Source organism: Coenobita brevimanus, chromosome 46 (assembly GCF_032717465.1).
Source record: "Coenobita brevimanus isolate Jiangsu-jjx chromosome 46, ASM3271746v2, whole genome shotgun sequence".
NCBI lineage: Eukaryota > Metazoa > Arthropoda > Malacostraca > Decapoda > Coenobitidae > Coenobita > Coenobita brevimanus.
This window is the reverse complement of record NC_136999.1, coordinates 14,171,270-14,187,893: the sequence shown is the minus strand read 5'-3', so window position 1 is coordinate 14,187,893 and position 16,624 is coordinate 14,171,270. Positions and strand designations below refer to the sequence as shown.

Genomic DNA, 16,624 nt, shown 5'->3' with positions numbered 1-16,624 from the left:
GACGCAGAGCAGGCTAAGCGCAATCATGAGTATAGGATGTTACAGCTACAGCTTCAGAGGGAGAAGAAGGAGGAGGAGAATAGCTAACTACAGTAGGAGAAAATAAAACTGGAGCAGATGAAGCTTAGCTATGAGATGCATATGAATTGCCCAAGTGCCCCAACCAATTTTCCCCATTCTTTTTCAGACTTTAGAGCCACTGAACCCACTAAAAATTAGTTACCCCATTCAATGAGTGCTTAGTCCTGGAGTTCTTTGACCGATTTGAGAAGATTGCTACAGGTAACTAGTGGCCCAGAGACAGCTGGTCATCTCTAGTTCAAACAGTAATCAAAGGTACAGCATTGAGTACCTTTGACAGTCTTAGCCACCAAGAATCACAGGATTACGAGTTATTAAGCCATACTGCATGCATACGAGATGAGACCTGAAGCTTACAGACAGAACTTTAGGAATTGTTGGAAGTGCCCTCATGACACTTTTGTAGATTTCAGTGGGCAGAGGACTGATGCATTTAATCAATGGATGCGAAGTGAGCATGTCTCAGAATCTTATGTTAAGCTTAAGGAACTTATTATCCTCGAGAACTTTCCTGAAAAGATTAATACAGATTTAAGAACTTACCTTGCTGATAAGAAAGTTACGAATACTGCTGAAGCTGCAGTTTATGTATATGATTATTTACTGTTTAAGAATTTGAATAAGGGTAAGGAAGTTCCTAGGAGTGTTCCTTAGAAGTGTTACCCCTCTCAGCTCCTCAAACAACCATCTCAAAAGCCCAACTCCACGAATTCCTCCACAGCCAAACCTGATACACCTCACATTTCCCCAAAATCTACACGCTGCCCATTTTACTTACTCATATTGCAAGAGGCCAGGTTCAATGACTATCTTACTTGTACGATGGAACACATTCTATCCATTTCTCCTTTCTCTGAAATCTCCATTCTTGGAGATTTCAATGTTCACCACCACCTTTGGCTCTCCTCTCCTTTCACTGATTCACCTGGTGAACAAGCCTACACCTTTTCTATCCTTAATGACCTAGAGCAGCTTCTACAGCACCCCACCCATATCGCTGACCGCCTTGGAGAAAGCTCCAACATACTTGACCTCTTCCTTACAACTAATCCTTCTGCTTACACTGTTAATCTTTTCTCTCCGTTGGGCTCCTCTGATCATAACCTTATCACCTTAACCTGTCCTATCGCTCCGGTACTGCCTGCAGACCCTCCAAAGAAAAGTCGTCTGTGGCACTTTGGAGCTGCCCTGAGGCAGTACTTCTTTCATTTTCCCTGGAATGATTATTGCTTCCATGGCCGGGAGCCATCTGGGTGTGCCTTGTGCATTATGGAAGTTATTCTCTCGGGCATGAAAGCTTACATTTCTTTCTCATATCCTTTGACTAATGCACGAAAACCTTGGTTTAATCATGCTTGTTCTAATGCTGTCCGCAACAAGGAGAGGGCCTATAAAAGGTACTGGAGCCAACCCACCCCTGAATCACATCTTTTATAAGTTTCTGCCCATCTGTTCTTTGCTCTGCTAAAAATAATTTCATCTGTACAGAATGCTCTCAACTCTCCAACTCAAATTCTTCCCGCTCCTTCTGGCACCTTGCCAAAAACCTTTCTAACAACTTTACCTCATCATCCTTCCCTCCTCTTTTCTACTCTGATTGCTCTGTAGCAATTTCTTCTACTGATAAAGCAGATTTCTTTGCTCAAGAATTTCTCCTCCAATTCCACCTTAGACGGTTCCTGTGCTGTTCCTCCATCACTTCCCCCCTCTGACTTCCTCATGGCTAACATTATAATTTCTTCAGCTGATGTACTTTCTGCCATCACAGGCCTCAATACTAATAAGGCATATGGACCTGATGGAGTCCCTTGTGTTGTTCTCAAGAACTGTGCTTCTGTGCTTACACCCTGCCTAGGCAAATTCTTTCACCTTTGTCTACCAACTTGTACCTTTCCTTCTTGCTGGAAGTTTGCTCTCATTCAGCCAGTCCCAAAGAAGGGTGACCATTCCCAACCCTCTAACTATCGTCCAATTTCTTTAACATCCTGTATCTCAAAAGAGTTCGAGTCTATTCCTAATAGAAAAATTTTAAAGCATCTTTACTATCACACCCTTCTTTCTGATCGTCAGTATGGTTTCCGTCAGGGACGCTCCACAGACGATCTTCTCACCTACCTTTCAGACTCCTGCCCATCCTCCTTTCGGGACTTTGGCGAAAACTTTGCCATTTCACTTGACACCTCAAAGGCTTTCGATCGATTCTGGCATAAATCTTTATTTTCCAAACTGCCCTCTTACGGTTTCTATCCTTCTATCTATGCCTTCACCTCTAGCTTCCTCTCTGGTCATTCAATAGCCACTGTTGTAGACGGCCATCGTTCTTCTAGATCTATTAACAGTGGTATTCCTCAGGGCTCTGTCCTATCGCGAACTCTCTTCCTTTTATTCATCAATGACCTTCTAAGCTGTACATCTAACCCTATCCACTCATACACCGATGACTCCACCCTTCACCTTTCGATTCGATTCCCACAATGTCCATCTCAGCAGTTACTTCAACAAACAAGGGTTGAGGCTATGGCACACCTAATGTCTGACTTGGCTCGTATCTCTGACTGGGGTAAAAATAATCTGGTTGTTTTTAATGCGTCAAAGACTCAGTTTTTGCACCTATCAACCCGACTATACCCACTAATGTTTAATAATATTCAGCTTAATCCTGCATCATCCTTGAACATGCTTGGGGTTTCATTTACTCGGGACTTATCTTGGAAAGATCATATTACATCTCTTGTAAAATCTGCTTCCAAGAGATTGGGTGTGCTAAGCAGACTCTGTTCCTTCTTTACCCCTGCACAATTGTTGACTCTATACAGGGGTTTTATCCGCCCCTGCGTGGAGTACAACTGTCATGTGGAGAGGCTCACCACATACAGCTCTTCTCAATTGGGTGGAGTCAAAGGCTTTTCGTCTCATTAACTCTCCCCCTCTTACTGACTCCCTTCAAACTATGTCTCTTTCGCCACACTGTTGCATCTTTATCTCTTTTCTATCGCTACTTCAATGGTCACTGTTCCTCTGAACTGTCTGCATGCATTCCTCCACCTCTACGACAGGTGCGTAGCATCTGTCTAGCAGCAAACTCACCCCTTTTCTGTCCAACTCTCTAATGCAAGAGTTAACCGTTACTCCCAGTCCTTCAGTTATGCAACAGGGCAACTCTGGAACTGTCTCCCTCTGTCTGTATTTCCTGCTGCCTATGATCTGCAGTCTTTCAAATGCAGTATGTCCAGGCATCTCGAAATGTATGGATCTTGAATTTGGCTCTCTCTCTTGTATTTTGTTTTTCTCTTGGAAGGAACAGTTTTGTGGGCTCGTGGCCTTTGGTTCCTTCTTCCTCACATAAAACAAACAAACACTGTAGATAGACTTTGGCAAAAGTCAGGTGTTGTGAAGCCAGTGAGCTTTGTTTCTCATGGAGCTCCTGTGGTTACCCCTTCAGTTGGTTCCCGAGTTGTTAATCAAGGAAACTCTGATGTTTTACCCCCTTCTAGGGTTGATGTTCCGGAAGGTGGGAAGAAGGAGGCCAGAGTTGTGTTGGAGGCCACTGTTTCAGGAGGTGTGGCACAGGCGGTGATGAGCAGTGCTGCCCCTTCTTCTTCATATGCCCCCTACTTGTATTCTGGTTCGGTGAAGGTGAATGGCATGCAGCATCCGCTATGCATTCTTCGTGACACGTGTTCTTCAATTTCTTTGTGGGTAAGGTCAAATAATGAAGTTCTTAATGTTGCAGAAGAAGAGTTGGTTCTGATTAGGGGAGAAACAGGTACAAAGACTGTGCGACTAGTTTCTTGTGAGGTTAAATGTCAGTTGTTTGATGGGTCGGCACGATTGGGTGTTGTAGATTTTTTACCAGAGAGTGGTGTTGATTTAATACTTGGCAATGACCTAGTGAGAGGTGAGGAGATTACCACTCTAATTTTGTCAGAGGTGCCACTGTCTGTAGTTTCCTCACAGGTTGATCCCAATGATGCAGAGGTATTCCCAGTTTGTGCAGTGACTAGGTCCATGTCACGTGCAGAAAGGAGTCGACAGGAGGACGTTGCTTTTCATGTGCCCTGCGTAATCGTAGAGGCAACACTTAGTACTACGTCCACTGACAAGAAACAATTGGACAATGAGATATCTTTGGCAGATACATTTATGGGTTCTTTGGAAGATATTCCACCTGTTCCTTTGGAGAGGGTAACATTGAGAAGTTAAAGAAGTTGCAGTCTGTAGACCAGAGGATTCAGAGGTTGAAGTTGTGTGCAGTTGATGAGTTTGAGAAGGAGAATGGTGGATGTTTCTATGTGAAAGATGAGATTTTGTGGAGATGGTGGAGACCTCCATATGTGAATGTAGATGATGGGATGTGGGACTACCATCAGATCGTAGAACCTAATGTGTGCAGGCAGGAGTTAATTCAACTAGCCCATTCTATTCCATTTGCAGGTCACATGGGTGTAAGGAAGACCATGGAGAGGCTGCGTATGGAATTCTACTGGCCACGCATGGTAGCGGACGTGGCTAAGTTAGTCAAACACTGTCATACCTATCAAGTAGTGGGTAGCCTGGATCAGTGTGTCCCTAAGGCCCCTCTTGTACCCATTCCTGCCGTTGTTCCCCCTTTTTCCAGGTTAATTATTGATGTGGTGGAACCATTGCCCCCAACTTCTAGTGGTAACTCATATCTGCTCACTATCATTGACCCCTCCACGAGGTACCCCAAGGCAACACCTCTACGTTCTATCAAAGCTAAGGCAGTGGTTGGACTTTGTTAGAGTTCTTCGAAAAGTTTGGTTTGCCCCGTGAGGTTCGGTCAGATAGAGGGTCTAATTTCCTTTTCAACATCTTCCAGCAGTCATTAGCTCAACTTGGCATCACACACATCAAGAGCAGTGCCTACCATCCGGAGACGCAAGGTGCCTTGGAGTGTTATCATCAGACTCTCAAGAATATTCTCTGCAAGTACTGTCTGGAGCACTCTAAGGACTGGGATCGTGGTGTGCCGTTCCTCCTGTTTGCAATGAGGGAAGTACCCCAGGAGAGTTTGGATTTCTCTCCTAATTAGTTTGTGTTTGCCCATCTAGTTCGGGGTCCCTTGAGCTTGGTTAAGGAGACTTGGAGCTATAGCTTCACCAAGAGCCACAGCATACTCCGTTAAGTGCAGGACTTCAAGACCTGTATGAGTGAGACTCTGGAGCTGGCCAGGGAAAATCTCAAGCAGGCACAGGAAAACATGAAAGTGTGGTACGATCGAAAGGCCACACTGTGGGAGTTTAAGGTTGGCAATGAGGTTTTGGTGTTGCTGCCACTGCAGAAGCAGCTGCTGGCTCCTAAGTATAGTGGTCCTTACCCTGTAGTGCGGCATACTGGAGACACGAACTACTTGGTGGAGACCGCCGACAGAAGGAAGAAGCACCAACTGTGCCATGTGAACATGCTGAAGCTGTACCATCGTGCACTAGATTCTCCAGCTCCCATACACCTTGTCTCTGCCACTGCTGCTGCTGCTGAGGAGAGTGTTGATAGCAGCTTGTTTGAGGTGGAGTACGAGTTTCCAGATTGTAGCTGGGTGGAAAATGATGAGGCGGAGTCCACTCTCAACTCCAAGTTAGCACATCTGCCTCAGGACTGAGCATCTCACTTGGTTGCCATCTTGTCAACTTACAAGGAAGTATTCAGCAGTACCCCTGTGAAGACTGATTGGATTCAGCACGACGTGGATGTGGGTGATGCCATTCCTGTTAAGTAACCCCCTTATCGAGTCAGTCCTCAGCATGTTGGCGTGCTGCGTCAGGAGCTTAATTATATGTTGGACCTCGGGCTTATCTCCCCCTGTGTTAGTCCCAGGAGTTCCCCAGTGACTTTGCAGCCTAGACCAGATGGCACTGCAAGATTTTGCATAGACTACAGACTGGTGAACGCGCTAACCAATACTGACATACCCATTGCCCCGGCTTGAGGACTGCATCGATCGCATCAGTTCATTTAGTTATATCACCAAGTTAGATCTCAAGAAAGGCTTCTGGGAAGTGCCATTGACTGAACGGGCTAAGGAAGTCTCGTGTTTTGTGGCAGACAGACAAACATATCAGTGGAATGTGATGCTGTATGGTATGAAAAACGCCCCAGCAACGTTCCAGCGATTAATGAACATGGTTGTCAGTGGTATGAAGCATTGTGTGGTATACTTGGATGATGTAGTAGTCTTTACCAATGATTGGGGAAGCCACTTAAGAGGACTTTGTGTTTTGCTGTCCAGGCTTTCTGAGGCTTGTCTTGTAGTAAATTTAAAGCAGTGCGAGTTTGTTTGTGCACAAGTTCAGTACCTTGGTTATGTGGTTGATCATGGTTGTGTATACCCCCCTGACTCTAAGGTGGAGGCAATAAAGAGTTTTAAGGCGCCACGAAACAGGCACGAGCTTTGGAGATTCCTTGGCAGTATTGGTTACTACCGTCGTTTTTTGAAGAACTTTGTGACAATAGTGGCCCATCTCACTGAATTGCTTAAGAAAGATAGAAAATACGTCTGGACTGATGTGTGTCAGAATAGTTTTGATGCAGCCAAGGAGATATTATGTAATTATCCAGTTATGGCTGCACCAAACTTTAATAAGACACTTAAACTTGCTGTAGATGCTAGTAATGTGGGTGCAGGAGCTGTGTTAATGCAGGACGACAATTATGGCGTACAGCATCCTGTATGTTATTACAGTAAGAAGTTTTCTGTTTCTCAGTGTAATTATTCTGTTATCGAAAAGGAACTATTAGCCCTGGTCCTCACCCTGCAGCACTTTTCTGTGTATGTCCCTGCATTTGGACCTACTGTCATTGTACATAATGATCACCCACTCAGATTTCTGAATAATTTGAAGATGAGAAATCAGCAACTGACACGTTGGAGTTTGTTCCTTCAACAGTTTTATTCGGATGTTAGACATATCAGGGGTGTTCACAATATCATCGCTGATTGTTTTGCACATTTTTAAGAACGAATTTTCCTAACGGAATATTCTTTCTTAGGTGTGGGAGTGTTACGTATGTAAGAATGTATATATATTTTTATGTATATTGTACGTGTCTGTATAGTGCATGTGTGTCACGGGACGAGTGTGTATGTGCGTCGATGCTGTGTACGCCAGCATCTACGCACATGCACTCGCTCATGTTGTTGCCTGGTTAGTGCGTACACATTTATGAAGTCTTAGTTGATTCTGTTTGCTCTCTCAATGCGGGTGTGACTAAAATTGTTTTTAATATCAGTGACTTACAGTGGAGCTTAAACTGGCGACATGAATATTTGTATTCACCAGCGATATTTATAACGTTTGGAGTATGGGGGAGAGATTAATTTGCTTAAATCTTTTCTGTATATTTCTGGCCTCCAGCTGCGTGTTGACGCATGTACACAGCCAGAGGGTATATAAGATGGAGAATTTTGAATGGATAGAGAAGAGTGTGAAGACAGCAGCTGAGAAGAACATCTACGGGAAGAGAACCATGGCAGCCAAGGTTGTTGAGCGGGTTAAGTGGTACCACGTCCGATGAGGTTACGGCTTTGTAACTTGCTGGGACACAGGGGAGGATGTGTTCCTCCACCGGTCCTCCATCGTGGCCCTCAACTCTGTCCACTCTGTGCCCTCTGTTGCTGCTGGTGAGGAGGTGGAGTTTGTTGTTGGAGGGGATGTCAAGGGCCCTGCAGCTGCTTCTGTCACCAGCCCTGCAGGCCAGGCAGTGCGGGGCTCTCCCCACGCCCTTCCTTGTGATCGTCATCAGAGTCTGCCTCTACTTGCTACTCCTGCCTCCTCTCACTCGATCATCATCACCATGTGTGTGGAGGTTTCCAAGGACTTCTCGGGAGGAGATTTGGCAGTTTTAGCCCAGCTCCTGCCTGCCATCTTCCGGGCCAACGGGCTCCCCGCCATCTCCATTCCCGATTCTTTTTCCTCCACACCCGTGGTGAGGAGGAGGCCTGGGAGGAGAGCTCCTAAGTGTCATTCTGGGTCATCTGCAACTCCCACCTCCCTGGTTCCGAGGGTACTGCAGCTGCAGCCCTCTACTCCCCCGACAAGGATCCAGCTGTCGGGGCCTGCTGTCTCCCGTCAGTCTGCCTCTCAGCCACTCCCTGAGGTGCCCATGGAGGTGGGGGATGTTACACCCTCATCGCCACCTGCTGTTGCTGCTCCCGACGACCTTGTGACTTCAGTGGCACCCCTTTCTGTGACCCGTCCTCCACCAAAAAGCCAGGCATCGGCGAGTCTACAGCCTACAAGCTCGGGCCGATAGTTATCTTGGGATGACTTTGCCTCCCTCCCCCAGCTGGGCCTCGAGATCTTAGAGGACCAGCTGCGTCATTATGAGGGCTCGGCACGAGAGGAGTCTGGCGAGCTTGTGTATGCCAGAGGGGACTACCGGCGGGCATTACTCTCTTTCACCGAGCTGCGCCAGGGGTCCCTCTAGGCTGTAACCAGCCCCAAGGAGTACCGTATTCTCTCTTACACCCTCGGGGTCGTGAAGTCCCATCTATCCACCGGTCCTAACTCCGACTCAGACTCAGACTCCAGCGATTCGACAGCATAACCTTCTGTCAGCCTCCATAGCCTTCCAGCCCTACTGCTCCTGTTTTGTCGTCTCCTTAAATTCGCAGTTCTAATGCTCTAGAGAACTGGCACAGAGATATTGTAGGATATATACAGTACAATGTGAAGTACATGTAAGTGTAGATAATGTATACTGTATATATTTTTTGGCTTAATGGCCTATCATGTGGCCGATAGGCATAAATACCAACCAACCAAACAACAATGGATAGAGAGTTTTTGTGGGATTGGCGTTGAGAGGGAGTGTTTGGACTGGAGATCAGAGAGGAGGAGAAGCAGTATTTTTTGAGTTGTATATATTTCTGAACATCTTTTCACTTCGTATCAGCATTCAGTCACAAGTATTATTGTTATTGTATCATTATTATTTGTGGCAATCGAGTGCAGTTTAGTTATCTCTTTTTGTATGATTATGTTCTTTTGTCTGGGAAGTTTGTTCCCAGACTTTAGTGTAATTGTTCAGGGTATTATCAGGTTGCTTGTTTTTCTCATTATTTCATGTTTCATTATCTCATTGTAAATATTGTAAATATTATTAGACTATTATATCAGGTATTTTTCATTGTGATTATTTTGCCCTTGCTAACGTCAGCTAATTTTATTTACTTTCGGACCTGTGTTGCGAGATTGGAGTTAGTGTTTTTTTATTGTTTTACATCGCTTAAGTATTTGTTCAGTTCTCTTTTCACTTTGTTTTTCTCAGTTTTTACGCAGTCAGATTTGGTTATCTTGTGTTGCCTACTCCCATCTCGTAACAATATATATATATATATATATATATATATATATATATATATATATATATATATATATATATATATATACAAACATATATATATATATATATATAAGGAAGCGAGATTTGCCAGTTAGGTACTCGAGGAGCATCTCGATGTTTCTCGACGCTTACCGTAGGTTTTGGTAAGAGTCAGAGTTGCCAGTTTGCCTGCTATTGTGAGCGTAGTTATTTCGTAAGTTATGCATTAATTTTTGTGCAATTTTTCTTTAATGTTTATTTATGTGATTGTTAAAATATACTGTTCAGGTTAAGCATGTATGCTAAATAATTTATAGTGTTATGTACTGAATGAAAATTGGCATGTTTTGGTTGTCTCCGAGTTGGTAACTGTGCTCTCTCTTTCTGGAATACACCAGAATTGTTGTTTTCGTGGAATGTAGATCATTCTCGAACAATACAAGCTTATATAAGGATGGGGAAGAGACTAGCTCAGTTCCGTTGGCTTTCAGTTCAGTTTGAGTGTAGTGCAGTGTAAGTGAAGTTTGTTTATTTTCGGGATTTGTGAAAACAGTGAAGTGTTTATTGAAGTCTGTACATCATCGATACTTGTGAAAATAGTGAAGTGTTGTCAAGCATTAAGTGTAACTCCAGTTAGTAATGTGTGTATAGCTCCAGTGCTTGTGAAAACAGTGAAGTTGGAAAGCATAATTGTAATTACTTGGAAAATAAAGCCAGTGAACATTAGAAGCAAGTGTTTATTTACAACGCCTCAGCTGATCTTGTGTACTGTACACCTAAAGGCTGACCATAGGAAGAACAACTCCCTGGGTAACGTCCTTCCTGTACTGTACTACTGCTGTTGGAGGCTGTGGCAGTGTGGGGTGGGGACGTAATATATATATATATATATATATATATATATATATATATATATATATATATATATATATATATATATATATATATATATATATATATATATATATAGCTAACAAAGAGGCGCCAGTGAGCCTCTTAAACCTATGTAATACAGCTATCGGTACAGGGGTTGTATGAACAAACACTACTAAGGTAAAGCTGCATTTTAAGCTGTATACACATTTGTTTTGTTTTCTCTCAAACAGCAACGAAACACTTCATAACCAACCTGCAGTGTATGTACGTAACAAAACTCAATCCAACAATACTTATTAATTACTACCACGACATGTATGTCATAAAAAATGGATGGGATCTTTTACTATCCCTTTGTCTCCGGAAGACTGCCCTGGTCCGATGCTATTGTCTGGCGTTAGGTGGAAGTAATTACAAAGTTTTTGGTTACCAAGCAAAATTATCATGGTGGCAGTTTTTTTTTTCTTCCATGCTTGGTGTTTTTTTTTTTTTAATGCGAGGAAGAAGGAACCAAAGGCCATGAGCCCACAATAACAGTTCCCTCCAAGAGAAAAAGAAAATACAACAGGGAGCCAAATTCGAGATCCATTCATTTCGAGATGCCTGGACACACTGCGTTTGAAAGACTGGAGATCATAGGCAGCAGCGAATACAGGCAGAGGGAGACGGTTCCATAGTTGACCTGTTGCATAAATGAAGGACTGGGAGTAACGGTTAACTCTTGCATTAGAGAGTTGGACAGAAAAGGGATGAGAGTTTGTTGCAAGACGGGTGCTACACGCCCGTCGTAGAGGTGGAGGAATGCATGCAGACAGTTCAGAGGAGCAGTGACCATTAAAGTAGCGATAGAAAAGAGATAAAGATGCAACAGTGCGGCGAAGAGACAGAGGTTGAAGGGAGTCAGTAAGAGGCGGAGAGTTAATGAGATAAAAAGCCTTTGACTCTACCCTATTGAGAAGAGCTGTATGTGGGGAGCCTCCCCACACATGAGAGTTGTACTCCACATAGGGGCGGATAAAACCCCTGTATAGAGTCAATAATTGTGCAGGGGTAAAGAAGGAATGGAGTCGGCTTAGCACACCCAATCTCTTGGGAGCAGATTTTACAAGAGATGTAATATGATCTTTCCAAGATAAGTCCCGAGTAAATGAAACCCCAAGCATGTTCAAGGATGATGTAGGATTAAGCTGAGTATTATTAAACATTAGTGGGTATACCTGTGAAAGATTTTGATGGGTTGATAGGTATAAGAACTGAGTCTTAGATGCATTAAAAACAAGATTAAATTTACCCCAGTCAGAGATACGAGCCAAGTCAGACATTAGGCATGCCATAGCCTCATCCCTTGTTTGTTGAAGTAACTGATGAAATGGGCATTGCAGGAACCAAATGGAAAGGTGAAGGGTGGAGTTATCAGCGTATGAGTGGATAGGGTTAGATGTACGGCTAAGAAGGTCATTGATGAATAACAGGAAGAGAGTTGGTGATAGGACAGAGCCCTGAGGAACACCACTGTTGATAGATCTAGGAGAAGAACGATGGCCGTCTACAATGGCAGCTATAGAACGACCAGAAAGGAAGCTAGCGATGAAGGCACAGATAGAAGGATAGAAACCGTAAGAGGGCAGATTGGAAATTAAAGATTTATGCCAGACTCAATCGAAAGCCTTTGAGATGACAAGTGCAATGGCAAAGCTTTCGCCAAAGTCCCGAAAGGAAGATGACCAGGAGTCTGAAAGGTAGGTGAGAATATCGCCAGTGGAGCGTCCTTGACGGAACCCGTACTGATGATCAGAAAGAAGGTTGTGATAGGAAAGATGCCTTAAAATTTTTCTATTGAGAACAGACTCAAAAACTTTTGAAATACAGGACGTTAAAGCAATTGGACGATAGTTGGAGGGTTGGGAGTGGTCACCCTTCTTTCGGACTGGCTGAATGAGAGCAAACGTCCAGCAAGAAGGAAAGGTACAAGTTGACAGACAAAGGCGAAAGAGTTTGCCTAGGCAGGGTGTAAGCACAGAAGCACAGTTCTTGAGAACAACAGGAGGTACTCCATCAGGCCCATATGCCTTGTTAGTATTGAGGCCAGTTATGGCAGAAAATACATCAGCTGAAGAAATTTTAATGTCAGCCTTGGGGAAGTCAGAGGCGGGAAGTGATAGAGGAAACAGCACCGGAATCGTCTAAGGTGGGATTGGAGGAGAAAGTCTGTGCGAAGAGATCTGCTTTATCAGTAGAAGAAATAGTTACAGAATCATCAGAGTAGAAAACAGGAGGGAAGGATGATGAGGTAAAGTTGTTAGAAAGGTTTTTGGCAAGGTGCCAGAAGGAGCGGGAAGAAATCGAGTTGGAGAGTTGAGAGCATGTAGTACGGATGAAATTATTTTCAGCAGAGCGAAGAACAGACTTAGCACGATTCTGGGCAGAAACGTAAAGATGATGTGATTCAGGGGTTGGTTGGCTCCGGTACCTTTTGTAGGCCCTCTCCTTGTTGCGGACAGCATTAGAACAAGCGTGATTAAACCAAGGCTTTCTTGCTTTAGTCAAAGGATATGAGAAAGGAATGTATGCTTCCATGCCCGAGAGAATAACCTCCGTAATGCTCAAGGCAGATTCATATGGCTCCCGGCCATGGAAGCAATAATCATTCCAGGGAAAATCAAAGAAGTACCGCCTGAGGGCCTCCCAATCCGCGGCTCCAAAATGGCACAGACGACATTTCGCTGGAGGCTCCACTAGCCATACCGGAGTGATAGGACAGGTTAAGCTGATAATGTTGTGATCAGAGGAGCCCAAAAGAGAAATGATTAACAGTGTAAGCAGAAAGATTAGTTTTAAGGAAGAGGTCAAGTATGTTGGAGCTCTGTCCAAGGCGGTCTGGTATACCGGTAGGGTGCTGTACAAGCTGCTCTAGGTCATTAAGAATAGAAAAGATGTAGGCTTGTTCACCAAGTGGATCAGTGAAAGGAGAGGAGAACCAAAGGTGGTGGTGAACATTGAAATCTCCTAGAATGGAGATTTCAGAGAAAGGAGAAATGGATAGAATGTGTTCCATCATAGAAGTAAGATAGTCAAAGAATTTTTGATAGTCAGTAGAATTAGTGGATAGGTAAACTGCACAGATATATTTAGTCAGAGAATGATAGGAAAGCCAAAGCCAGAGTGTAGAGAATTCAGAAGAATCGAGTTCAGGAACACGAGAGGAAGATATGTCGTCGCGTATAGATACACAACAGCCACCTTTGGCTTTGAAATGAGTATAGAGAAAGTTGGAGGTTACAGAAAAGGGTTTGGTGTCAGTTGCCCCAGACAGCTGAATCTGTTAGAAAAAGAAAGTGAGGTTTAGAGGAGAGGTGGTGCTGAACAGAGCGAAAGTTAGGGGAAAGGCCACGAATGTTGCAGAAATGAAGAAGAAGAGAGTCAGACTGTGGTTCCAGGCACCTCAAGTCATTACCGGGTTGAGTAGTAATAGCACCCCAGTCAGTGACGGTCTACCAATGTGTTTAGGCTCAATCGCCAAGAGATGGTTGGAGGTTTGTCGATCATTGTTACGCCATCAGGAGAGGCAGACTATACCTGACTACAGAAGCCTAGCCCCTAACCCCTACACCCCAAAAGAAATAATATAGAAGAAGTAGTTGCCGTTTTACCTAGAAGTCAATTAAATCGCTTTACGTTCGCCAGGATAAAACATGTAGTTGGCACAGGACAGGCTTAATACTAAGTCAGACAACCGTGACGCTTGGACTAAAGCACTGACCTTGGGGATAGTGTAGCCCCCCAGACTGGTGTCCTGGGATGCCATGTGCTGCACCCCGAAAGCAGTTAGAGAAGACTTTCTTAGCGTTTCGTGTAAAACAGCTTCAGTGTAGGGCAGCCTGTTTGTGCAAAATAAAATTAAGAGTATACTATGATGCAAAAACACTTACACATCAGTTAAGCTGGCTCCATAGCATCTCATCCTTATTGGTTTATTTCTGCATATGATTCGTTAACAATCACCTATATGCTATGGATGCAATCTGTTTCTATATCACAGAACATTAAATGACATAGAAATCAATGGTAAGGTGTAAAATGCAAGATAAACTGCAAAGGAAGAGGTGTTAAAAAGTCTCCTAAACTGGCGAGAATATGAGCATTAATATCAGCATTCCCTCTAGCCACAAGTAATCACCCCAGAAACCACCAGTCAGGACTTTTTAAGCATCTGTTGGAGTAAAATGAAAGAAAGAGTGAAGTAAAGAACACAATAACTGCCTGTATGAAACTGCTCCTTCTGTCTATATATCTATATACCTAGGCTGCTTCCCCCAAGGAAAGGGAGGTAGCCGAGACAGGACGACACACTCCCAATTTACTCATCGACACAAACAAATTCATTCACATCTTAGCCCCAAGGGGAGAAAAGACAAATCCTTACCGCACTACACCACACGAGGGTCAACTGCTCAGTGCAATCAGTGACATCCGCAGCAGGGTCCGATAGCAGAGCTGGTTTACCCTTGCCACGTCATAATGAACCCATCCCCTTACCCGCACATGACCTGATCAGCTGATCGGACCAAACGTGGGAGAATATCTGCACATGGCTGCGTCATCATTTATTCATTCACAGTTTCTCTCCAGTCATTTCTATCACACACAGTCACTCTTCGGTTCTCAACAGACATCCCTCTCACATCCGACGCTCTCTTCACATTGTCCATCCATCCTGTTCATGGTCTTCCTCTCAGCCTTACACTTCTCACATTCGATCCAGTTATCTTTTTCACCAATCGCACATCATCCATTCTCTCCATGTGCCCAAATCATCGCAACATCCTCTGCTCAACTCGATCAGCCATCTCTTGCACAACTCCAGTTCTCCTTCGCACTTCATCATTTTTCACTCAATCTATACACGTCACTCCACACATACTCCTCAGACACGTCATCTCCATTACATTCAAACTCTTCCTCTCTGCTACACCCATAGTCTATGTTTCAGCCCCATATAATGCAGTCACTACCACTACACTCTCGTACAGCCCTCTCTTTACATCCATTCTAAGCGCACCACAACTAAACACTTTTTTTAATTCCTCGCAGCACCTTTCATACTTTATTTCTTCTAAACTTCACCTCTTCATCTATTCTTCCATCCACAGCAACATGTAACCCTAAATACTTAAAACATTCTACCTCCTCAAGCAACTTGTCATTCAAAACTATATTCATCCCCCTACCATCTACCAACCTTATACACTACATCACTTTACTCTTATTCTCATTTACTCTCAATTTCCTCCTTTTACACACCCTTCCAAACTCCTCTACCAACAGTCTCAACCTTTCCTCTGAATCAGCCACTAGTGCAGTATCATCTACAAACAGCAGCTGATTCAGATTCCACTCTTTACCATCAGCATTCACCAGACTCAATTCTCCACCTAACACTCTTGCATTTACCTCTGTTACAACACCGTCCATATAAATATTAACCCCTTAACCGCGGGGCGTCACTTTCGTGACGCTCGGCTACAATGGATCATACCGCGGGGCGTCACTTTTGTGATTCTGTGTTATTTTGAATTATCCCGGGCTCTCAAGTGGTGGCTTGTATCATATATCAGTACTGCCAACGTCCAACACTAGTCAGCACTCCAAATCTCATCTGTACTCCCATCCATTGTTGACATTTTAGCTATTTTAACCCCTTCCTGACTCCCCTCCCTACCTGCCCTCCATTACCCTCTCCTCTCACCTCCCACGCCGCGCTGCGCTACGGAAATTTCCCCCTTCTCTTTCCACAGATTTCATCCATTGAAATAAGGCCTATGCCCTATATTTTTACCCAATAATATATACCAAAAAAAACCAGGTAAGTGATAGTGTTATACTCCAGAAATTGCCTAATTATCACCTGACAACACCTCACGTGCATTCATTCGCTACATTACCACGGTAATTTCCCCTTTGATTTATGCCTTGTAATCGATGTCTGTAATAAAAATATATATCAGAAAGGAAGGGAGAATCCTAATTGACATTTACAGTCACCTGGAACTACCTATTTCTATATTTATTGCCGAGATTTTCTACCTATAAAAAATTAGCATGTAAGTTAGCAGCAGTAAGCCTAAAGTGTCATTGTCAACCCTTCCCTTCTCAGATAATTTACCCCCTTCTTGACTCCCCTCCCTACTTGCCCTCCATTACCCTCTCCTCTCACCTCTCACGCCGCGCTGCGCAACGGAAATTTCCCTCTTCTTTTTCCACAGATTTCATCCATTGAAATAAGCCCTATGCCCAATATTTTTACCCAATAATATATACCAAAAAA

General features: G+C 43.8%; 1 protein-coding gene across 1 annotated transcript in view; it reads right to left on the bottom strand.

Annotated features, from left to right (window-relative positions):
- LOC145398652 (cytochrome P450 2L1-like) overlaps positions 1-16,624 on the bottom strand; it is a 126,502-nt gene that overhangs the window by 27,156 nt on the left and 82,722 nt on the right. Inside the window, exon 8 of the mRNA XM_080271458.1 lies at positions 14,060-14,177. Within this exon, the coding sequence (XP_080127584.1) occupies positions 14,060-14,177 (118 nt within the window). The remainder of the gene's footprint in view (positions 1-14,059; positions 14,178-16,624) is intronic.